The following is a 24,044-nucleotide window of genomic DNA, read 5'->3' as shown; positions in this document are numbered from 1 at the left end:
TACAGGCGCCCACCCCGACACCCAGCAATTTTTTGTATTTTTAGTAGACACAGGGTTTCGCCATGTTGGCCAGGCTGGTTTTGAACTCCTGACCTCAGGTGATTGGGCAAGGGCTCTTCAATACAAGGGGACAAGCACTGAGAGGCTCCTCATGTCGCATGTCTGTCTCACAATTTCTCTGGAATGTACACTGTGGACCCAGGATGGAATTCTGACCAGCCTCTGGGGAGGCTGCACAGCCAGGGCCTAGCAAGTCTCCAGAGTTGCACTGGGGGCAGGGGACATTCCTTTTGTCCCTGAGGCAGGTGGAGGGAAGCTTCATGCAGCCTGCGAGGAAAAGATCTCCTCCCCTGCTGCCGGGCCGGCCTCTCGAGCATCCAGGCTGGGCAGCCTCATGTTGTGATGTGGCACCAGTTGCTTCAAGTGGGCGGCTTTATCATAGGCGGGTTTTGATTGACATACTGTTGTTCCTGCTGAAGTTTGAGTGTAGTTATAAAAACACAAAGTCATTGTAGAAAACTTGAACAATTTGGAAAATAACAATGAAAAGCAGCAGTTCAACATGGGTTGCATTTCTCTTCGGACATACTTAAATGGTGACTGGTCTCTTAGCTCCGTGACCTACTAGAATATCAGGAAGAAAAAGTTCTTATGTGTGAAAAAAGCCAGTTTCAGCAGCCTCAGCCTGACGCCTGTGATGTGTCCGTGTTTTCAGTATTCAGGTGCTCTCAGCGTGTCTTAATGGAGAGCAGCTCAGCATTTGTTCTCACAGCAGCACACCTTTTGCAATAGTCTGCCCTGATGGGCTTCTGAGTATTTTGGGGCCGCGCGTGGCTTGTGTTTCCATCATGCATGTGGGCCGTTAACTGTTCGTGTTGAGGTCCTCTGGACTTTGCGCTGTGGGTCCAGCATCTTATTTTATTTTATGGTAGAGATGGGGGTGTCGCTTTATTGCCCAGGCTGGTCACAAACTCCTGGCTTCAAGCAGTCGTTCTGCTTTGGCCTCCCAAAGTGTTGGGATTACAGGCGTGAGCCACCGCGCCTGGCCGAGCTGACATCCCTGAGCGTAGGACTGTCCTGGAACAAACCCATGCGGCAGAAGCTGGGATCCTAATGTTGAGTAGTAGATTTTTTTATTTTTATTTTTTTGAGATGGAGTCTCTTTGTCACCCAGGCTGGAGTGCAGTGGCGCGATCTCTGCTCATTGCAACTTCCGCCTCCCGGGTTCAAGCGACTCTCTTGCCTCAGCCTCCCGAGTAGCTGGGATTACAGGTATGAGCCACCACGCCTGGCTACTTTTTGTATTTTTAGTAGAGAAGGGGTTTCGCCAGTTTGGCCAGGCTGGTCTCAAACTCCCGACCTCAGGTGATCCATCCACTTCGGCCACCCAAAGTGCTGGAATTACAGGCGTGAGCCAGCGTGCCTGGTCTCTGGAGTAGTTTAGTGACCTCAGAGTCACTACTTTTGGGGTATCTTTTCTCTTCCTTTTTCCTTGAGTGCATGAGGTTGCCTGGCACTCTGGATAACGAGCATTTGTAAGGTGTTGGGAGTGTTAAGGGAAAGCCTGTTGTCCTGATGGCAGTTCTGATACATCTGCTTCTCTGCACGTTGGTGAAGCCAGTCAAAGTGCATTTTTGGGTTTTTTTTGGAGACAGGATCTTGCTCTGTTGCCCAGGCTGGAGTACAGTGGCGCAGTCATGGCTCACTGCAGCCTTCATCTCCCTGGGCTCAGATGATCAACCCCAGCTCCTAGGTAGCTGGAATTACAGATGTGTGCCACCATGCCTGGCTAAGTTTTCTATTTTTTTGTAGAAACGAGGTCTCCCTGTGTTGCCCAGGCCAGTCTGGAACTCCTGGTCTCAAGCGATTATCCCGCTTCAGCTTCCCAAAGTGTTGAGATTACAGGCGTGAGCCACTGCGTCTGGGCTAAAACACTGATTCATTTTAGCCTTCACTCAGATATTAGCAATGATGTCTCTTAGAAATATGGAGTGCCTTGCTTAGAAATGTGGTGGAATTCCTTACAAACATCCATTCCGCTGAAACTGGAGCTGAACGCGGAGTAGGCGCACACGAGTCAGAACCCTGCTGTGGGAGCACAGCAGGGTCCGCTGAGACGTCGGCCTCCTGGTCCTCAGAGCCTGTGGAGTTGTCATCTAATCAGTGTGGGGGTCTCCCAGGGCTGCTGGAGCTCAGAGCCTGTGGAGTCGTCATCTAATCAGTGTGGGGGTCTCCCAGGGCTACTGGAGCTCAGAGCCTGTGGAGTCGTCATCTAATCAGTGTGGGGGTCTCCCAGGGCTGCTGGAGCAGATGAACACAAAGGGGGGTCTAAAACAACAGAAACCCACTTTCTCACAGGCCGGAGGCCAGAGGTTCAAGACAAGGTGTCCCGGGGCCCTGCTCCCTCCGAAGGTCCTTGCGGAGCCTACTTCTCGCCTCTTCCTGCTCTGGCCGCATCGCCGCAGCCCCTGCCTCTGTCTCCACATGGCCCCCTCCGTCGTCTCTGAGTCTCTGTCTTTTCGGAAGGACAGCTGTCAGTAGATCGGGCCCTTTCTGCGCCAGCATTCCTTTACCCTGACGTGCTCACGGCTGCATTACATCTTGATTACTTCCACAGAGGGCCACATTCTGGGATTCCAGGGGACATGAATTTTGGGGGAGACCACTCAGCCCAGCCTCCACGGTAACAGGGACTCTGTGGGTAAAGGTGTGGGTCCTGAGGCGAGGGGGGCGTCCTGGACCACCTAGGCAGGCCTTGTGTCATCACAGGGTCTTTGTACAAGGGGGGCCCTGGGTGGGAGTAGGAGTGAGAGGCAGGAGAGGCTGCATGTGGCTCTGAAGGTGGAGGAGGGCCCAGGAGCCGAGCAGGACAAGGCGGGGAGTGGACCCCCGCAGCCTCCAGGAGGCAGCAGCCCTGGCCACGCCTCAGCTGATGGAAAGATAGCTCACGTTAATCCGTTTTCTTCCATAGTCCCCTGAGCAACACAGGCCAACACCTTTAGTTAGGGGCATCCACCCACAAAATCTCCATCCCCGCCAGTCTCCTGGCGTGGAGCCCACCTGTGGCATGTGGGCCGAGGTTCAGGGACTCTGAGTCAGGACAGGTGTGCGCCAGAACCCAGGCTCTCCCAGATGTGCTGGCACCTGGGCCGGTGCTGGAAGGAGGAAGTGTAACCCCACCTTTCACGGTCCTTTCCCATTTGGCTTCATTTTCAATTCATTTTGGGAGCATTTATGCCGCGGCTCCCAGAGCAGATAGATGCCTACTTTCAGTGCCTGGAATTAGAGGCGTTCACCTCCAGAGATTATTCTGACGTTTTCCAGGCTCTCCTGTGAGGCCAGATCTGTGCTCCCAGAGTGGGGTCCTGGACAGCGGCCTCCATGTATTCTGGGAACTTGTTGGACGCAGCTTCCCTGGCCTCCTCCCACGCCTGTCATGTCTGGACCTCCGGCCTGGGCCTGAACAGGCCCTCGGGGGTCTGTGATTACAGATTCTCAAGTATGTGGACTTCTGGCCTGGATTATTTTCTTTCGTTTTAGCCTTTACTCAAATATTAAGAATTTTTTTTTGGTTACGTTATTTTCTTTTTAATAAGGGTTAAAATCTTAAAGGTCTCAGCATCTGGTAATGTTCTACCAGATGTTAAAATGACTTTTAATAAGAGGTGGTGATGTCTTTATTCACATTCTCATCTTTTAAATCATCTACTTAATTTTGGGTACTGAAAAAACTGTGTAACGTTCAAAGCAGAAGTAAGGTTGTTGGTTTTCCTGTGTAGTTGTTTAGCCTCCTAGGTTGTCGGAGAAGCATTTCTTTCTTTATAACTGACAGATGATAATTGTATATATTACGTCTTTATAGGGCAGTGTGGTGTGTTGACAGCTGTGTATGTTGTGGAATGATTACATTGCACTGAGCTTCTCAGCCTGGCCACACATCACAGTCACCTGGGAGCTTCTCAGAAACCCTGACAGGCCCCCCACCCCGCCCCCCATCCCCTTGCTGATTGACTTGGCTGCCGTGGAGCGCGGCGTTGACGTTTTCCCGTGTCCCTAGTGATTCTGACGTGCAGTCAGGGTGGAGAGCCACTGTACAAACAAAGGAAGATCATCTCTCTGTGTGAAACTGATATATATATATGTATTTTTTGTTGTTGTTGCTGAGACAGAAACTCGCTCTGTCGTCCAGGCTGGAGTGTGGAGTGCAGTGGTGTGATCTTGACTCACTCCAACCTCCACCTCCTGGGTTCGAGCGATTCTCCTGCCTACGCCTTGCAAGTAGCTGGGATTATAGGCGTACGCCACGGCGCCTGGCTAATTATTTTTAGTAGAGACGGTGTTTCGTCATGTTGGCCAGGCTAGTCTTAAACTGCTGACCTCAGGAGATCCACCCGCCTCGGCCTCCTAAAGTGCTGGGATTACAGGCGTGGGTCCCCGCGCCTGGCCCTGTCCCTTACTATTTCTTTTTTTTTTTTTTTTTTGAGACAGAGTCTTGCTCTGTCGCCCAGGCTGGAGTGCAGTGGCACGATCTCGGCTCACTGCAAGCTCCGCCTCCCGGGTTCACGGCATTCTCCTGCCTCAGCCTCCTGAGTAGCTGGGACTACAGGCGCCCACAACCGCGCCCGGCTAATTTTTTGTATTTTTAGTAGAGACGGGGTTTCACCGTGGTCTCGATCTCCTGACCTTGTGATCCGCCCGCCTCGGCCTCCCAAAGTGCTGGGATTACAGGCGTGAGCCACCGCGCCCGGCGTCCCTTACTATTTCATGTGGGAAGATAATGTGGCAGCTGCCCAAAAGTGAGCCCTTGGAGTGGCCTGGGCTTGCGGGAAGGCGTGACCATCTGCTGCCCTTAACTGAGACACTCAGGAGCCTTGTGGGGCACTGAAGTGCAGGGAACATTGTTCCTGGCTCCTTTTTCCTCCCATCCCGAGCCCACTTTAGGGAGGGCTGGGTCCTTTGAATTTAGAAAGATATGCATCTAGATGACATGTTTATAATAAAAATGGTGAGGCATTAGGGTATAGCAATCACGCTCACGCTCGTATGTGTCCAGCTGTGCTCTTGACCATTCGAATGGGAGATTCCTATTTAAATCCATGGATTCATCTCTTGAATGAATACATTTGCTTGTGCGATAGCCGTGCTTCGTAAGGACCCTTTTTAAACTGTGTGTTCTCAGACACAGGCTTTGCGATTCCACGAGAAGTTTGTGTCCCCTCTGGGTCTGCGTGCTGGCAGCCCATCTGGCCACGCTGTTTCTCTGACTCACCTTTTGGGATGGTTTCAGTGTCTGTTGCAGACTAAAGGGGCCGACATCTGGTCAGCAGAGGCCGTTGCTTCCAAACTACAGCGAAGGTGTCACCGCTTTGACCAACATGCAGAGCTTAAAGGTCCAGGGAAGATATCCGTTTAGAACTGGCATCTCGGGAGGCTGCTGGGTTTTTATTTCAGAAATGCTGCTTTTCAGCACAACAGGGAACTCCCACTCTGGGATTGCCAGGCGTCTGAGGCAGGCTCGTTGGGCAGTGTTCCTAGCAGTTAAAGCGGGAGCTGAGGGGAGGGGAGAGGAGGAGAGAGCGCCATGCTGAATAGTGTTTTTTTCCCCCAGTATTTCATGATGAAATTTTGAAAACAGGAAAGTTGGAAGAATTGTCCAGTGAACTCCCATTTCGTTATCACCCAGTCGCCCAGCTGTCTATCCCTGCAGCCATCCGTGGACTTATTTTCTGGTGCATTTCACACTTGCAGGCATCAGTACATTTTACCCCTAAATGCTTCAGTGTGCATTTCATTGTCAAGGTCAATGTGTGTTTATGGTTCCTGATCACACACCCATCTACGTGTGACCGTAAAGTGACAAGACCGGCTTGACTGTGTCCTGTAAATGGGCTCAGAGGATTGTTCTGAAAGGGGTGTCTGTGTGTGGGGTGGCTGGCAGCGGCCTGCACAGAGCCCAGGCTCATTCAGGAACTTCCTAAACGATGGTCTGGGCTGAACCCTGGGGCTGTTGGTGGAGTCCAGCATCCTCTCCAAAGGCTCAAGAGGTTTCTTATTCCCTGGACCCTAGATCCAGGTGGCGACCTCCTTGCTGCTGTCCTGGCTTTCTTGCCCTCCCTGCTCCATCTTCCTCCCTGTGGTCTGGAGTGGTCTTGCCACTCCAGTGCTCAGAAACCCCCATGGCCCCCACTGGCTGCAGAGCCCTGAGACCCTGCCCATTCGCTCAGTCCTGCATGCTAACTCAAGCAGATACAGGTGCAGGACAGCAGACGTGAACCATGTTCGTCAGCATGTTGACTGCGCATGTGGTCTCTGAGTGATGGGATTACTGGTGAGCTTTAGGTTTCCTTTTTCCAGATTGTCTTCAGTGACTGTGTATGTGCTGCTTTTGAAATAGAGGGGAATTTTTTTTTTTTTTTTGAGATAGGGTCTTGCTCTGTTGCCCAGGCTGGAGTGCAGTGGCACGATTATAGCTCACTACAGCCTCTGCCTCCTGGGCTCAAGTGATCTTCCCACCTCAACCTCCTGGGTAGCTGGGACCACAGCGCATGCCACCACACTGGGCTAATGGAAATTTATTTTTAAAAAAATAGCTGACACAGTTGATTTTTTTTTTTTTTCCGAGATGGAGTCTTGCTCTGTTGCCCAGGCTGGAGTGCAGTGGCGTGGTCTCAGCTCACTGCAGCCTCTGCCTCCCAGCTGAAGCGAATCTCCTGCCTCAGCCTCCCAGTAGCTGGGATTACAGTCACCTGCCACTACGCCTGGCTAATTTTTTGTACTTTTAGTAGATATAGGGTTTCACCATGTTGGCCAGGCTGGTCTTGAACTCCTGGTGATCTGCCTGCCTTGGCCTCAGAGTGCTGGGATCATAGGCATGAGCCACCGTGCCCAGCCTCCAGCTAAAATTTTAATCTGCAGGCCCATGACATTTTGTCCTCTGTGCCAACCTGCTCCATAATCCCTGACTTCCACGCTTGGGTCAGCTGCCACTGGGGCTTCCTGGGGATTATATTTTATTTTCTTCATATCTCATTCTGTTCGTTCGTTTTCATGGCACTCGTCTATTAAAATTTGGAGTATCATTGGCTGCTCTCACCTCTTCATACGGACTTTGGAATCATTTTGTTAAATTATTTTTTAAAACCTGTGGATTTGAGTTGGGATGATATTATTGATGATTAGCTGGGTGTGGATTTGAGTTGGGGTGACATTATTGATTAACTGGGTGTGGATTTGAGTTGGGGTGACATGATTAGCTGGGTGTGGATTTGAGTTGGGGTGACATTATTGATTAGCTGGGTGTGGATTTGAGTTGGGGTGACATTATTGATGATTAGCTGGGTGTGGATTTGAGTTGGGGTGACATGATTAGCTAGGTATGTATTTGAGTTGGGGTGACATTGATTAGTTGGGTGTGGATTTGAGTTGGGGTGACATTGGTTATCGGGGTGTGGATTTGAGTTGGGGTGACATTGATGATTAGCTGGGTGTGATTTGAGTTGGGATGACATTATTTATGATTAGCTGGGTGTGATTTGAGTTGGTATGACGTTGATGATTAGCTGGGTGTGGATTTGAGTTGGGGTGACATTGATGATTTTCGGGGTGTGGATTTGAGTTGGGGTGACATTGATGATTAGCTGGGTGTGGATTTGAGTTGGGGTGACATTATTGATTAGCTGGGTGTGGATTTGAGTTGGGATGACATTATTGATGATTAGCTGGGTGTGGATTTGAGTTGGGGTGACATCATTGATGATTAGCTGGGTGTGGATTTGAGTTGGGGTGACATTGATGATTAGCTGGGTGTGGATTTGAGTTGGGGTGACATTATTGATGATTAACTGGGTGTGGATTTGAGTTGGGGTGACATTGATTAGCTGGGTGTGGATTTGAGTTGGGGTGACATGATTAGCTGGGTGTATATTTGAGTTGGGGTGACATTGATTAGTTGGGTGTGGATTTGAGTTGGGGTGACATTGATTATCGGGGTGTGGATTTGAGTTGGGGTGACATTGATGATTAGCTGGGTGTGATTTGAGTTGGGATGACATTATTTATGATTAGCTGGGTGTGATTTGCGTTGGGATGACATTGATGATTAGGTGGGTGTGGATTTGAGTTGAGATAACATTATTGATGATTAGTTGGGTGTGGATTTGAGTTGGGGTTACATTGATGATTATCGGGGTGTGGATTTGAGTTGGGATGACATTGAAGATTAGCTGGGTGGATATGAGTTGGGATGACATTATTGATGATTAGTTGGGTGTGGATTTGAGTTGGGATGACATTATTGATGATTAACTGGGTGTGGATTTGAGTTGGGATGACATTGATGATTAGCTGAGTGTGGATGTAGGTTGGGATGACATTATTGATGATTAGCTGGGGGAGTTTTTGTCTTCGTAGTGTTTTCTCCCCATGTACGAATGTTTCCTGTGTCTGCCTTTACTGAAGTCCTGTAAAGCTGTGAGTGGACTTACGTGCCTCTTGCTGCTGAGGCCTGGTCTGCTGCTCCTCCCACTGAGTGAGCGATGCTTCTGCTGGATTCCTGTGCACTCCCTCATTACCCGCCTTGCTGAGAGCTCAGTCATTCTGCGGGACCCAGGGTTTGCGGGAGCTTTCCAGGTACACAAGTGCCATGCGTGCTCCTCCACCCTGCGCTGGTCTTGCCTGCTGCTCTCGTGGGTGTCCCGGGTAAATGCAAGCCCCCCGCTTATAGGCAGCCCTCATATGATGGCTTCCAGCACTTTCTGTCCCACCGTTAGGGGCCCTGGGACCTGTTCTTCCAGTGACCCAGATGGGTGAGGCTACAACAGCCCTGGCCGGCTGCCTCTGCCATTTGGTGACCATGATGGGGAGGTGTCAGCAAAGCACCCTTTGTGTTGACTCCTCCTCCTGCCAGGTCTGTACTTTCTATCTGGTCACCCCTTCTCCCTCGGACCATCCCCCAGATCAGCTGCTATCCCCAGGCCCTACCATCAGGGGACCCAGGCCTGGTCAGGGAAAGTTGCTGGGTGCCACATTCTCCCCCATCGTCCCGCTCACTGCTTTCTCTTGACGGGTAAGGCTTCCCGAATGACGGGAACTGACGGTCGTGATGAAGGCGAGGCCGGTTTTATCAGGCATTTAGCAGCCAAGGGGTGGCTCATGAATGCAGATACAGTGCGGGGACTGGAGAGGAGCTGGGCTGGGCTGACCTGGGAGGCTGAGGCTGATGGAGGGCGGGCAGGTAGGGTGGAGAGGCAGGAAGGCTGGTGGCAGTCACATTGCTGAGGGCCTAGAGCCTGGCCAGGGAGCCATGGAGAGAGGCAGTGGGTGGGCTGGGGGTTCAGGCCTGCTTGGAGGGGAGGCAGCTGGTGCAGTGGCCCATACCCCATGGGGTGAAGACCAGGGCAGGGTCCAGGGACGGCTTTGAGGGTGACCTGGAGCTGCTCAGGAAGTAAGATGGCTCAGCCTGACCTGGCCATTGACTGGCAAGGAACAGGACGGAGAAGTTGTGTTATGGGCCTTTGGTGAGTGTGACATTGTCATTGTTGACATAGCTTTAAAGATCTGATTGCTTAGGACATGCCTTGTAGCGCTACCAGCGTCTCAGCATTTGGCAGGTGTAGTCCAGTTCTGTTTGCACTTCCTCAGTCTTATTTCTAGAAGGGAGAGTTCCCAGCCTTGCTTGATTTCCTCCCACTGATGGGAGGGTCATCACTTTACGGGAGGCTCATTTGACTTAGGCCTTCTGAGGGTAGTTTCATTCTGATAGATTTTTTTTTTTTTTTTTTTTTTGAGACTGAGTCTCACTCTTGTCACCCAAGCTGGAGTGCAGTGGCATGATCTCGGCTCACTGCAAGCTCTGCCTCCCAGGTTCATGTGATTCTCCTGCCTCAGCCTCCCAAGTAGCTGGGAATACAGGCACCTGCCACCACGCCCGGCTAATTTTTTGTATTTTTAGTAGAGACGGGGTTTCACCATGTTAGCCAGGATGGTCTCGATCTCCTGACCTCGTGATCCGCCTGCCTCAGCCTCCCAAAGTGCTGGGATTACAGGCGTGAGCCAGCGCGCCCGGCCTCATTCTGGTACATCTTTAGAGGCTTGGTGTGCATGTGTCTGGAGGGCTCTCTTGCAAGCCTTTTGTGAGTCCTCTTGGTTCCTTCCTCCCACTCGGGGTTCCCGGGCTCCCTGCGGCACGGTGGGTCTAACACAGAGACTTGCCCTTTCTTTCCTCCTGTAGTGCTTCACCGATACAGACACATTTTGGGATTGTGGCAGCCAGATATCGGGCCGTATGGAGGACTGCTGAACGTGGTGGTAAGTCCCGGAGCCTCGTGACGGGGTCTCTGCATGGGCAGGAGTGGTGCCTCACGTGGAGGAGTTTGAGGGCCTCTTCTACCTGGGAACAAGCTGCCCAGATGTGCCTTCGAGGTAATTGCCGAAAACTTCTTGCTCCGTCACTTTTCAGGGGCCAATTTTATTTTCCAAATGGGCAAAGATTCACTTAGAGCAACACTTTGGCCTCGTGGCCCGTCCTTGGACTCTGGTCGGAGGGGGTGGCTTGCGAGGGCCTTTGCTTCCTGGATGCCGAGGCCCAGCGTGCACATGTTGGCAGGGTCTGGAGCTCGCCCTCAGCCGCGTGCTTCCTTTCTTGGTCTTTGCCCCACATGTTCCAGCCATGTTGCACTCTGATGTCTGTTTCCTTGTGTTCTGCCGTGGACCCCTTCTGACTACCATGGTGTGGAAGGTGCTAGCACGTTGCAGGCGGAAGTCCAGGCTGGTGGCAGTCACCTCCATTTCCCTTCTCCCGGCAGCCTGCTGTGGGGTCTGAGGACCCGTGAGGACATTTCTTTCCTGTTTGTTGGGTCTGCCATGGCAGTGCCTGTCTAGTCCCGGGTACTCAGTCACGGCCGGAGATGGAAGTCTGGCTTTCTTTTTTATTAAATTCTCATTTTCTGGTGAAGTTTTCCTTCTCTTTGTTAATCTTTTTGGGTATAGTAGTGAAAGTTTCTTTCAAGTCTAGCCCCCGCCTTTTCTCCTGATCTCCAGGCATGCTGGCTACCCCCCACCCCTCACCATGCACCTGGGCACTTGTCTGGGTGCCGTGGCCGGGTCTCCCCAGGAGTCCCTGGCCCCGGCCAGCAGGCAGAGCTGAGTCAGAGCACCTGTTCTGCGCGGGCCTGGGGTGTGCATGCATCTCAGGCTTGGGGAGGCGTCTCGTTCTTGTTCCGGGTCACTCTCCTTTCCAGGACACAGCCCTCTGTAGGGCGTAGCTGGAAGCCCTCCGTGCACTCCTTCCCCAGGGCCGGATTCCGCCTTTTCTCTTCCTGACTTTGTGAGTCATGCTTCGCTTGGCCCCTTTGCCTCTCAGCAGTCACTCTACTTCCCTTCTCCACCTCCCACCCCTCACTCAGGATTCCACAGGTGCCTTGCGCAGCTGCCTGTGTGCGGCGTGGGGCTGTTCTCTAGTTGCCATCTTTGGCGTTTGGCAGCAGTAGTCCTGGCTCCTTTGTGGCCCTGATCTCCGCGTGTGCCTCTCCAGCCTGCGGGTGCCAGGCATGGGCCTTCCTCCCCAGCCAGTGGTCAGTGGCCTCAGGAAGCGGGGAGAAGGCCCTGCCCCTTGCCCCTCAGCCTGTCCCTTCTCTTCAGGGCCATGGGTCCTTGTCTCTGGGCTACCTTCATTGCTCTCTGATGTGTTCAGTCTTTTTTCTTTTTCTTGTTTTCTTCCTCCTGGAATTAGGAGACAGTGTTCAGTCTTCATGGCTGGTCTCGGCAGGAGGGCAGGTTTGATGGGAGCTCTGGGGCCGGGGCCAGGAGCAGATGTCTGCTCGTAGTTTTAGTTTCTGTGCTTCTCGGTCACCTGCCAATGTATGTTGAAAAGTAGCTGCTCATTCAACACAGTGAAGTCGTCCGACTTTTCTTGGTGTTTGCAGGGGTCCCTGTGGAGTGAGGAGGTGGTGCTCTGTGGGGTCTGCATGGCTTCCGGTCCACCCTCCCACCCTCTTCCCGTCTCCCTCCCACCCTGCGTCCCGCCCCCTGCGCCCTCCTGCTGGAGCCTCTTGAACGGAAAACCCCGCCCTGACTTTGTTGAGCTATGGGCAGGGGCCTGGCCCCTGAGGTGTCACTATTGCCATCGCTCTTGCTGTGTTGAAAACCCGGCGCTGGTGTTGTGGTTGTGCCCGGCTCCCTTTTGTGCACTCGGGACCAAGGGCTGAGCCCAGCGAGGGCAGGGCGGGTGTGTCTGTCTTCCCGTGGCCTCCGAGTAGGTTCTTCCGGGCCTGGCGTGCATGGCCCTCGGGCAGATGCTCCTCTGCGGCTCTGGGCTTTGCCCCCAGGTGGGGTTTGGGGCAGGGACACACAAGCTTCTCCGTTGTCATCTGGTAGGAGCAGCAGCTGTGGAGAAACCTGCTCTGCGTTTGTGTTGGGCGTTGCGTGGTCCAGCCTTGCTTTTAGGCTGTTTCCTCCGAGAGACCAGCCCGGCAGCTCACAGCGTGGGCAGATTGCGTTCCTTTCTTTTAGTGGAGGAAGGGTGGTAATTGTTTTTCTTACTGGCCGTGAGTAATAGAGTAAAAAAAAAAAAAACCCAAAAAGCAGTGGATGATTGGGGAAAGTGGAGTCCGTGAGAGAACGGCACCAGCTCATGCTTGACCCAGGCTCATTCGCCCCAGAAATGATGGAATTCTTTCCTCGGTTGCTGGAGCTAGAAGTCTCATGGGTCCTGGCTATCCCAGAAGAGGGTGATGCTAGGCTGTCCTTCCTTATAAGCATGTGGCCGCTGTACCCAGAGCATGCTGGGGCACACCCACCTCTGCGTTTGCACAGTCAGTGCCCAGACACGCGAGGACACATGGGCAGTGCACTCCTCGGCTCTTCCCGCTTCGGAGCTCCCCCGCCCCGAGGTCCTGGCGTCTGTCTCCTCCCCTGCACTTCAGTTTTGAAGCAAATCCCAGGCCCGTGCGTTTCAGCTGTCCCTCCCTCCGTGCAGCACTCTAAGAAAGGGCGTGTTTCCTGCATTTCCGTGTCACTGCCACACCTGACAAAAGTGGCAATTGTTCCTTCTGTTGCCTGTTGCCCAGGCCATGGCACGCTTCTCGGACCATCTCAAAGCCGCCTTTGAGCGGCAGTTTGTTCAGCTCAGGACGTGAACGAGGCCCTTGCACTGCCGTTGTTCACTCTTTCCTGTTGGGAAATGCACCCCGTTCCCTCTGTCCGGTCGGCACCTCACCTGGTCTCGCTTTCTGGATTATTCTGCCTCCTCCTGGTGTCCACCCCATCTTAGAGCTGGAGGATAGTGCTGGGCACTGGCTTGGATTCGAGGCACCTCGAGGTTGGGCGTGCGCGTCCCATGTGCTGGCCTGGCAGGAGCTCCTCTGTGCGATTGCAGTGCGGGGAGCCATGCAGGGCCGCTCTCACTCTGGCCTGGGAGCCGCTTGTGGACCTTTGCCCATCTCCTCCTGTAGGTGGATGGTTTGTTCATCATCGGGTGGATGTACCTGCCTCCCCATGACCCCCACGTCGATGACCCCATGAGATTCAAGCCTCTGTTCAGGATCCACCTGATGGAGAGGAAGGCCGCCACAGTGGAGTGCATGTACGGCCACAAAGGGCCCCACCACGGCCACATCCAGGTGTGTGCGGGACTGGGTCCTCACTGTCCCAGGGCTGTCCTGTGTGGGCTCCACCCAGGCCCACTGTGCTGTTCTCAGCTGCAGACCTGGCCTGTAGCAGGTCAGCGGGTGGGAGGGAGCTCCGCCCTGCCCTGCTTTCTTGTTCACGCCTCCGTGGCGCGGTGGACTCCGCAGCGGTCACTTGCCGGACCCCTCTGTTGATTCTGCCCTCAGTTAGAGCCGCTGGTTCTTTGCAATTTCAGTTCCTCCGTTTCTTTTTTTCCTGTTTGCAAGAATATCAGTGTGGAATCAAGTGCGCTCTCTGTTCTCTGATTTGGTCTGGCAGTGGCCTCCATGGTGAGCGCAGCGTGTCATCTGCCACACCCTGAGTGTGAGACGCAGCCCTTTTGCTGCTGTGTCCCTGGGAAATGCAAACGCCCTCTCTGAGATGTGCCACCGCCTCCTGCTCTGGGGGAGGCGCCACTGCCGCCTGCTCTGCGGGAGCGTTGCTCAGGGAGACTCAGCCCCCTCTGCTGGCACCGCGTTGGTTGCATCTTGGGTGCCTGCAGCGGGGTTTGGTGGGTGTGGTGCAGGAGGGGTTGTGGCCACCTGCCTGGCGTGGGGGATGCTGTGACGACTCTGTTCCTCACTCTTCTCTTTCCTCGTATTGCGAACACTGAAGATTGTGAAGAAGGATGAGTTCTCCACCAAGTGCAACCAGACGGACCACCACAGGATGTCCGGCGGGAGGCAGGAGGTGAGCCCATGAGCCGGCCCTGTGTTCACGTGGCGTGGACCTTTCCCACGCGGGAGGGAAGTCAGCAGCATGCGACCTGCATGGTGGCCATTTCCCATGGTTCAGCCAGTATTGTTGGTGTAGACCTCGCATCCTGCACACTCGAGGAACAGCATTGTGCGGGCAGGCAGGTTGCCAGTCCCCTCCCACCACAGAACGAAGGAACTGCACAGGCCGTTTCTTTAGTTAGCTCTGCTTTGCCCCTTTGGCGGGCACATCCACTTGCTGTGGGGTTGCTGGGGAGTTGCTGGGGGGTTGCTGGGGGGTTGTTGGGAGGCTGCTTCTAGGACATGAGCTGCAGGGAGACCCGAGGGCTGCACCCAGAGCTCCTGAGTTTCCCACCCTCGAGCAGACTGTGTGGAGGCTTTGGGATCATGCCAGTGCAGGGGGGAAGCCTGTGTGTATTTTAATATTGCCCTTGAGTTTTAGCTTTCAAGGATCTAAGTCTTACTGCCATCTCAAAAAACACTCTCAAGAAGGAAGGTACGGCGGCTCACACCTGTATTCCCAGCTCTTTGGGAGGCTGAGGCAGGAGGATCACTTGAAGTCAGGAGTTCAAAACCAGCCAGGGAAACATAGTGAGACCCTGTCTCTACAAAACCCAAAAATATTAGGCAGGTATGGTGGCATGCCAGCTACTTAGGAGGCTGGGGTGGGAGGATTGTCTGAGCCCAGGAGGTGGAGGCTGCAGTGAGCCATGATCGCACCACTGCACTCCCACGTGGGTGTCTCAAAAGAAAAAACAAAAAATTAGCCAGGCACGCTACCATGCCTGGCTAATTTTTTTGTATTTTTAGTAGAGATGGGGTTATGCCCTGTTGCCCAGGCTGGTCGCAAACTCCTGGGCTCAAGCCATCTTCCCACCTTGGCCTCCCAAAGTGCTGGGATTGCAGGTGTGAGCCACCGTGCCCGGCCAGGGTGTGTGTTTCTTAGCTAGTTTGAGTTTCTGGCGGTTTCCCCATCAGTCAGAGGACTGCAGAGAGGGTTAAGATGAACCAAATGTCCTGTTTCTTAGAATCCTTTGCAGGTGAGTGAGGTTCCTGTTTTCTCGAATAGATGGCATGTGAAGATGATCAATAATGGAAGGGTTTTCTTCATTTATTACGTTGTCATTTTAGATTTGGTTTTATATACAGAAACCTACAACGTATGTGTGATTGCTGTGGTTCAATTTTTTTTTTTTTGAAATGGAGTCTCGCTCTGTTGCCCAGGCTGGAGTGCAGTGGGGCGATGTTGGCAATTCTACTGCCTCAGCCTCCCGAGTAGCTGAGATTACAGGCATCTGCCACCATGCTCGGCTACTTTTTGTATTTTTAGTAGAGATGGGGTTTCACCATGTTGGTCAGGCTGGTCTCGAACTCCTGACCTCAGGCGATCTGCCCACCTCGGCCTCCCAAAGTGCTGGGATTACAGGTGTGAGTCACCGTGCCGGGCCTTATGGTTCACATTTAATTGAAAAATGTCAACAGATTTTTCAAGAATAGAAACTCCTCAGCTGTTGAGCCCTTAAAAAAGAAAACCATATTATATTTCTGGTACTATATACTCTGGGATTAGGAAGAGTTTCTGTAAGCCAGCTTCTGTGCGGGCTCTTCGCTGATTTTGAACTGGAGTAGTATTTTTCCGGATTGTAAATATAACAACAGATGCTCCTTGTGGAAATGAGAGGAACCCCCGGGAGTGAAGGTGAGAGGGAAGGTTGTGCTGGAATCTTGATGGGGGTGTGAATTTATGTTTCCCTTATTCTGAGTGAGGCCAACCTAGTGTCTTGGGGTCAGGAGCTCTCTGTGGGCGCTTTCTCAGGAGCTGTCTGCTCAGAGCCCGTGCCTCTCTTTCTGTTTGGTGTTGGCGAGTTTCAAGTGGGTTTGTGGGAGCTTGTTAACTATTTGGAAACTGAAGCCCTTCCAGATAGGAGTTGCCAGGTTTTTTTCTTGTTCATTTTTTTTTGTCTTTGGATTTGTCTTATGGTGTGTTTTCATCCTCGGAACTTTTTATCTTTAATGTTAATTTTCAGAGACGGGGTGTCTCACTTTGTTGCCCAGGCCGGTCCCAAACTCCTGGGCACAAGTGATCTTCCCGCCTTGGCCTCCCAAAGTTCTGGGGCTACAGGCATGAGCCACTGTGCCCGGCCGTATTTTTAATTTTTACATAAGCAGATGTATCCATCTTTCTTTAAAAGACTCTCAGTTTAGTGCCGTCCTGAGATCTCTCCCCGACCCAGATATGTTTACAAATGAGCTCATGCTTTTATTTTTCTCTCGTGTCTGTGTCTGGTTCTGTTGGATTTATTCTGATGTGAAATGTAAGGCTCAGCCCCAGCCTTGGTTCTGTGCAGACCTGCTCTGTTATCCCTACACTGGATGTGGAATAACCACACTTTCTCCATCAGTTTGTAGTGCTGCTTTTGTCCTCGGTTACCCTGTATATTTGGTTCATTTCTGGACTTGATATTGTGATCCATATGTCTGTCTACATGTCAGTACCACACTATTCTAATTCTTGTAGTTTTTATTTGTTCTGAGATGTAGTCTTGCCCTGTCCAGTGCAGTGGTGTGATCTTGGCTCACTGCAACCTCCACCTCCTGGGTTCAAGTGATTCTCCTGCCTCAGCCTCTCTCCCAAGTAGCTGGGATTACAGATGCCCACCACCACGCCTGGCTAAGTTTTATATTTTTAGCAGAGACAGGGTTTCGCCATGTTGGCCAGGTTGGTCTTGAACTCCTGACCTCAGGTGATCTGCCCGCCTTGGCCTCCCAAAATGCTGGGATAACAGGTGTGAGTCATCATCGCGCCTGGCCGAATTTTTGTAGTTTTATCACTATATTTTATTTTATTTTATTTTATTATTTTTGACTTAGAGACAGGGTCTCACTGTGTTGCCCAGGCTGGGCTCAAGTGATCCTCCTACCTCAGCCTCCCAAAGTGTTGGGATTACAGCTGTGAGCCACTGCACTGGCCTGTCACTAATTTTAATTATCTGTATTTGTATTCTATTTTGGAATGTTCCCGACCTTTTGTTCATTTGGTGTATGAACTCTAGAAGCAGCTATTTTCCAGAAACATCCCTTTGCTGTCTCTTGTGATTGGAATTGCAGCACGCTTACGGTCAGCGTATGGAGCGCTGCCGTTTGTGTGATGTCCACACCCCATCCAACACACTCCCTTGGCTTGTCCTGCTCCTGAGCTCCCCCTCCCGGAGTTGACAGAGTGAGGGTGCCACTGTCCCAGGTAGGGCAGAGGCTGGTGACGGTGCTGCCCCGCCCATCCTAGAGTGACAGCGGCCTCTCCTCTCCTGAAGCGGCTGCACTGGCTGCGCCCTCCTGTGGGGCTTGTCACCTGGTCCCACAGTTACTTTTTCATCTTGAGGCCTGCAGTGTCCTCGCTCCTTTTCTCTCAGGACGTGTAGGGGTTCAGAGGGTGGGGGTCTCTGTGGATTCATGCACCAGCTGGGAGCTCCTCTCCACTTTGTAGCTAAGTCTTTTTAGGCCAGAGAGCAGGTAGGTTACTGGGAGAGCTGCGTTCCAGGAAGAGGACGTCCCAGGAGGTCTGGACATGGTGACACATCCTGATAATTTTCACAACTGAGGTAAAAGATTGGGCACAGGAATTCGGTACTGCCCTGTGCTCTGCTGGCTGATAACTTCTGGATCAGCACTGTGTTCGTCCATTTTCACACTGCTGATAAAGACATACCCGAGACTGGGTAATCTAAGTGAAAGAGGCTGAATGGACTCACAGTTCCATGTGGCTGGGGAGGCCTCACAATCATGGTGGAAGGTGAAAGGCACGTCTTACGTGGTGGCAAGCAGAAGAAGAGAGAGCTTGCACAGGGGAACTCCCCTTTATAAAACCATCGCCTCTCGTGAGACTTATCCACTATCATGAGAGCAGCATGGAAAAGACCCCCACCCCCATGATTCGCTTACCTGCCACGGGGTCCCTCCCATGAAGAGCTACAGTTCAAGATGAGATTTGGGTGGGGACATAGCCAAACCGTATCAAGCACGTTCCAAGGGAGTGGAGTCCTGTCTGCAGGGAGGTTGGAGGGGCTGGGCCGTGGACAGGGGAGGCTGCGAGGGCAGTCTCTTTGGCATCGCTGCACCTCTGTGTGGGTCACCGCTGCCCTGGGAGGTCGTTCCTTGCGCCCAGGCTGCCTCATTGGCATGATCTGATGATGTTCCCAGGGTTGTGGGTTCCCTCAGCCCTGGGTCCTTGTGAGAAATGGGACCCTCGGGCCCACCCAGATCTGGCCTTTTCTCTATGGGTGCTAAATCTCAGGCCTGAGAAAGGAGCAGAGAGAAGGGAGGATGGGCCATGCTTCTGTCCCAAGCAGCCAGCAGGCATCCTTGTCGCCCTCAGCCCCTCTGCCAGAGCTGCCGTGAGGGTCGCGAGGACAGCGTGTTTAGTGAGCAGGCCCTGGGTCAACGTGAAGTGGATCGTTGTCGTGCATGTCCTGGGCTCCCTGTTTTTTTTTCCTTGTATGTATTGTGTGGCTTGTATGTATTGCTCTGATAAGTTATTTCATAATAAACATGCTCGGGACGGCCTTGTTCTGGGTAACAGGGTCTGGCTGGTAGTCCCGTTGCTTGGACCTCTTTATGCAAACTGAGGTCATGGCAGCAGGTGCACACTCGTCTTCCTGGTGGTGTCAAGTTGAGGTCTCATTACTCACAGTGGTAACGTTGAAATCTTTCTTCATTACATTCAGTTGCTTTTGATTCTGTTATTTAAAGAGCCTTTCCTCAAGTTTAGCCAGTCAAGTTTTAATTTTGATGAGGTCCAATTTGTGAAACTTTTTGTTTTCTTTTATGGTTATTTTCTGAGTCCTAAAAAACATTCTAAAAATGGAGTCTTAAACTCAGTTTGCAAAGACAGGCTCCATTTCATTTTTTAGAAATTTGGTAGTGTCACATCAGGTTCTGCATTTGTGTGGAGGCCTGTGCCCCATCTTGAATGATGTTGTGTGTGGTATAAGGCGGGATCATGGTCCCTTCTTCTCTATATGAAAACCCAACTGACGAGCACCTTGCTGAAAACCTTCCTTTCCTCAGGGCAGGCACGGGCACCTCCGCTGCAGTCAGGCAGCTAGGTCCGCGGGGGGTTTCTGGGCTGCTGGCTCTGTTGGTGCCTGTGTGAGGCCTGAGGCTTGCACGCCATCTCGTGACGGGAGCTTGTACTGGGCAAGTCCTGAGAGCGGCCTGGTCCTGCTGCTTTGCTCTTCGCCTTCCTGATTGCCTGTCTGTCCCGTTCTTTGCTTTTCCATAGGAATTTCAGACTTGGCAAGTCCAGTCTGTGTAGTGCCTGGTGGACTTGTGGTTGGCATGAGGTTGGATCTGTAGATCAATCTGGAGAGAACTGCTCTTGGAATGGGGCCTAGATGGCTCCCAGGCCACGCACATGGCATCTCTATGTACCCAGGCATTTTTACTTCTTTTCAGCAGTGTTTTGTGATTTTCAGAATAGATCTTAAATGTATTTTGTAACATTTATTCCCAAGTCTTATGTTTTTTGAGGATTTTGAACATAAGAGTTTTTAAAATTTCATTTTTATATTTTGTGCTGCTAGGACACAAAAATCCAGGTGGCTTCTCTGTTGACCGTGTGGTCCTGCCAGGTGCTCAGGGCAGCCCCTACAGTGATTTCTGTTTCTTGTCAGAGTTTGGAGCAGTGATGTGTGAAAGCGATTGACCGTAGTGTTTCCTCTTTTTTGTGAGTTGCTTATGCGTCCCTTTCGGAGTTAAGTCTAGATAACGACTGGAAACACTGTATTGAGCTAGGAATTTGGAAGTTTGGATGAATTCCGTAAATTGTGTAGAATCAAACCATTACGCATCATGTGATAGCAGAATGCAGGGTGGACTGCTGGGGCTGCAGAGTTTTTGGGAGCCCCCTTAGCAAACCTGCTTTTCCTTTGAAAAAGGAAAATCCGAGTCACTGGCCGAGGGCTCAGTGTGTCATCCTTGGGTGACTTGCATGGCTCAGGGTTGCTGGTGAGGGTCCCGGAACACTCAGGCTCCTAGGAGCCAGAGAAGCAGGCTGAGGGGCGCTGCGGTGCAGAGCCAGGGTCTGTAGATGCTGTTCCTGCCCCACTGGTGGGCACGGAAGGGAGGCCCACTCCCCACAGTCCCTGCTGCTTCCCACCCAGCAGACCAAGGGCCCGGGACCTTCACTTTTTGTTGGCAGGCACCTCTGACATGGGGTCAAACCCGGCAGCTCCCCTTTCTCTTCCCAGCACCGAGTCCATCCTGCCCCACCGGGAGGGCCCTGCAGGTGCCTGTGCGCTGACAAAGAAGGACGCACTGTGTCCTCTCAGTGGCACAGCTGGCAGCCTCTTCACAGCCTCCTGTCATATTGATATTCATGATCTGTGTTCTTTTGGAAGGAGTTTCGGACGTGGCTGAGGGAGGAATGGGGGCGCACGCTGGAGGACATCTTCCACGAGCACATGCAGGAGCTCATCCTGATGAAGTTCATCTACACCAGTCAGTACGAGTGAGTGCGGCTCCTGCTCGGTGCTGGGGCGGCCCTCTCCTGGGGTGTGCTGGGGGCGGCCCTCTCCTGGGGTGTGCTGGGGGCGCAGGCCTGTCCTGGTGGGTGCTGGGGCATAGTCCTCTGTCCCAGTGGGTGCTGGGATGTAGCCCTCCAGCTGGGTGCTGGGGTTCAGCCCTCTCTCCTGCTGAGTGCAGCCCCTCTCTGGGTGCTGGGAGCATAGTTCTCTCTCTCTGTGGGTGCTAGGGCACAGTCCTCCCTCTCCCAGTGGGTGCTCGGAACACAGCCCCTCTCTCTGTGGCTGCTGGGAGTGCAGGCCTTCCTATAGCTGCTGTGGCACAGCCCCGGCCCCCGTCCTTCACCCGAGTGTCTGTTTTTGTCTGATTTCTTGTCACCCCCACCAGCACTGGTGCTCTAGAGGTCAGCCCCGCTCAGCCCAGTGTGGGGGTCCCCTCCATGGTGACTTGGGCTCCTTTCCTCCGGGTAATGGAACAGACTGGCACTTCCTTTCCTCTCCTGCCTAAAGCTCTGCCCTGGCCCCAGTGCTCCCCTTAACCCCAGAAGTCTTGTTGGAAGCGGGCGTGCAGGAGGGTGGGGGGGGCGAGGGCTCCCCCATGCGCATTGCTGCCCACAGGCCTGGTGGACACTTGGCCCCGGTTGAGCTGAGCTGCCCGCCCTACCCCGCCCTGCAAAGCTTGGCCCTGGCGCCTTGGGCGTTATCAGTCCTGCCTGCCTCGCGAGGTCTCCTGTACTGACCCTCCTGCTCCCCACAGCAACTGCCTGACCTACCGCCGCATCTACTTGCCGCCCAGCCGCCCCGACGACCTCATCAAGCCTGGCCTCTTCAAAGGTACCTATGGCAGCCACGGCCTGGAGATCGTGATGCTCAGCTTCCACGGCCGGCGTGCCAGGGGCACCAAGATCACGGTGAGTGGCGGCTGCCCTGGTCAGCAGGGCTCTGGGAGCACCCGGCCCAACTGGGCTTTGGAGTCAGGGAACTTGGGCAGACACAGATCCCGGCACCCTTGGCTGTGGAGTCAGGGAACTTGGGCGGACACAGATCCCGGCACCCTTGGCTGTGGAGTCAGGGAACTTGGGCAGACACAGATCCCGGCCCCTTGCTCCTCAGAGTGGGCTTGCACCCGCAGCCCTGGGAGCTTGGGAAAGCAGATTCTCGGGCCCCAGCCAGCCCCACTGCACCAGAATGGCATTTCCACAAGACCCTCAGGGAGTCTGTGTGCTTCCAAGGTGGCCTTTCCACACCACTGCTCAGCCCTGGCCAGCCTGGCAGCCCTGGGGGGTTTAGGAAGTGCGGACAGCAGACCCCACACAGGCTCAGATTTAATTGGGGACAGCCCGGGAAAGGGGCCCCTCCGGCAGCTGCATGGAGACCCTTGTGCTCGCAGACAGCTCCCACCGTCGGGGCTTCAGCAGCTCCTGTCCTTGGAGTGGCCTGAGGGTGGGCTGTGTGGTGAGCCCAACAGTATCGCCTCTCTCGGGGCTGTGAACAGGGGCTCGCCCCCTGCCAGGGCTCCTGGCACATGCTGCCCGCCTGCCCTGCGTGGTTATTGGGATCCTGGCAGACAGTGCCTGAAGGGGCAGAGCCTCTTCCCCAACCCTCCAGGGATCAGGGCCACATCTGTCATGATGGGGCATTCCCTGGACTCCAGAGTTTTGGCTCCCGGACTCCTCACAGAGTTTTGGGGCTGAAGCATCTTCCCAGGGCTCGGCTCCAGTGCTGTGCCTTTTAGGCGGACAGATCTGGGCTGCCCCCTTGGGCTGCTGCCCGGCTCTGGGATGTTCTTTGAACTTCTCTGAGGGCAGTTGAGCAGGTGTGAGCCAGCCACCATCCTCAGGGGCACTCATAGGCGTCGCTGGCCCTCGCCACTTTCTAAGGGATTCTGAGACTTCTTCCTCTGTCAGGGATGCTGCTAAGTCAGTGGGAAGGCTGATGCCAGCTCGCTCAACCAGAGGTGGGTCTGGGCTGGAGCCCGCACAGCGGTGCTGCTGCTGCTGGCCCGAGCCCTGCTGACCACCACCCGCTCCACAGGGCGACCCCAACATCCCTGCCGGGCAGCAGACGGTGGAGATCGACCTGAGGCACCGGATTCAGCTGCCCGACCTCGAGAACCAGCGCAACTTCAACGAGCTCTCCCGCCTTGTCCTGGAGGTGCGCGAGCGGGTGCGCCAGGAGCAGCAGGAAGGCGGGCACGAGGCGGGCGAGGGTCGCGGCCAGCAGGGACCCCGGGAGTCCCAGCCAAGCCCTGCCCAGCCCAGGGTGGAGGCGCCCAGCAGGGGCCCAGACGGGACACCTGGTGAGGACAGTGGCAAGCCCGGGGATGCCTCGGCCGCAGCTGAGCCGCCTGCCCAGTGTGGGCAGGGGCAGCCATTTGTGCTGCCCGTGGGCGTGAGCTCCAGGAATGAGGACTACCCCCGAACCTGCAGGATGTGGTAAGGATGCGGCGGGCACTGGGGCCCGAGGGTGGGACAGCATGTGCTTCAGTGAGGGTCCCAGCCCCACACGCAGCACGGGCGGAGAGGGCCTGTGACCTCACAGAGGGCAGCAGCCAGTGCTTTGGGACAGGAGTGGGGCCTCTGACCCCTTGGGCCACATCCCCCAGCACCTGAGCAAGCAGCCGCACAGCTGGGTCCTGTCCTGGAGGCTCCTGTCCTTCCACCCCTTCTGGGGTACCTCAGAGCTACAGGAGCACAAGGTCTCCAGATGCCTCACATCCCTGCAGCAGTGCCGCTCCCCCAGTGGCTTCTAAAGCTACGTGTTTCCAGTCAATCAAGTGAAAGAACAGGTAAACTGTCCAGCAGCTTTGAAAGCAGGAAATGAACAAGACCCCTTTCCCACCCACCCCGTGGAAAGCTTGCCTGGGTTGCCTGGGTGTCCACCCACCCTGTGGAAAGCCTGCCTGGTTTGGTGTCCTCCTGGTCAGCGTCTTGCTGGTCACCTTCAGCCATCTCCCAGTGCGTGGTTCACATGCGGGTCCTGCTTTCCTGCGCCTTCCCTCCTCCGTGCCTGCCTGCCTCTGCTGTGCCGGGCCAGTGCCTGGGTGGCCAGTGGAGTGGATACCAGCTGAGACTGCGTGGGAGGGGCTGGCATTGCCGCTGCCCCTGCAGGGCTTGGGCGGCTGACATGGGACGAGGCCTGCGCAGCT

General features: G+C 54.0%; 1 protein-coding gene and 2 long non-coding RNA genes across 16 annotated transcripts in view; 2 read left to right on the top strand and 1 right to left on the bottom strand.

The window, feature by feature from the left end:
* The window catches only part of FBXO31 (F-box protein 31), a 56,544-nt gene that overhangs the window by 26,417 nt on the left and 6,083 nt on the right, over positions 1-24,044 (top strand). For 7 of the 14 annotated variants that reach the window (XM_028840367.2, XM_015126750.3, XM_077983432.1 and 4 more), the window contains 6 exon segments: positions 10,229-10,305; positions 13,449-13,616; positions 14,278-14,352; positions 20,774-20,883; positions 21,654-21,807; positions 22,931-23,331. In XM_028840367.2, coding sequence (XP_028696200.1) covers positions 10,229-10,305; positions 13,449-13,616; positions 14,278-14,352; positions 20,774-20,883; positions 21,654-21,807; positions 22,931-23,331 — 985 coding nt within the window. 14 annotated transcript variants of the gene reach the window in all.
* On the bottom strand, positions 1,129-5,436 carry LOC144338160 (uncharacterized). The gene is made up of 3 exons (XR_013412023.1): positions 5,270-5,436; positions 2,245-2,929; positions 1,129-2,185 (listed from the first exon to the last, which is right to left on the bottom strand). It is a non-coding gene; the product is annotated as an uncharacterized LOC144338160 (long non-coding RNA).
* LOC144338156 (uncharacterized) lies at positions 1,594-3,976 on the top strand. The gene is made up of 2 exons (XR_013412019.1): positions 1,594-2,223; positions 2,281-3,976. It is a non-coding gene; the product is annotated as an uncharacterized LOC144338156 (long non-coding RNA).

Source organism: Macaca mulatta, chromosome 20 (assembly GCF_049350105.2).
Source record: "Macaca mulatta isolate MMU2019108-1 chromosome 20, T2T-MMU8v2.0, whole genome shotgun sequence".
Lineage (NCBI taxonomy): Eukaryota > Metazoa > Chordata > Mammalia > Primates > Cercopithecidae > Macaca > Macaca mulatta.
This window is presented reverse-complemented; position numbering and strand designations above follow the sequence as displayed.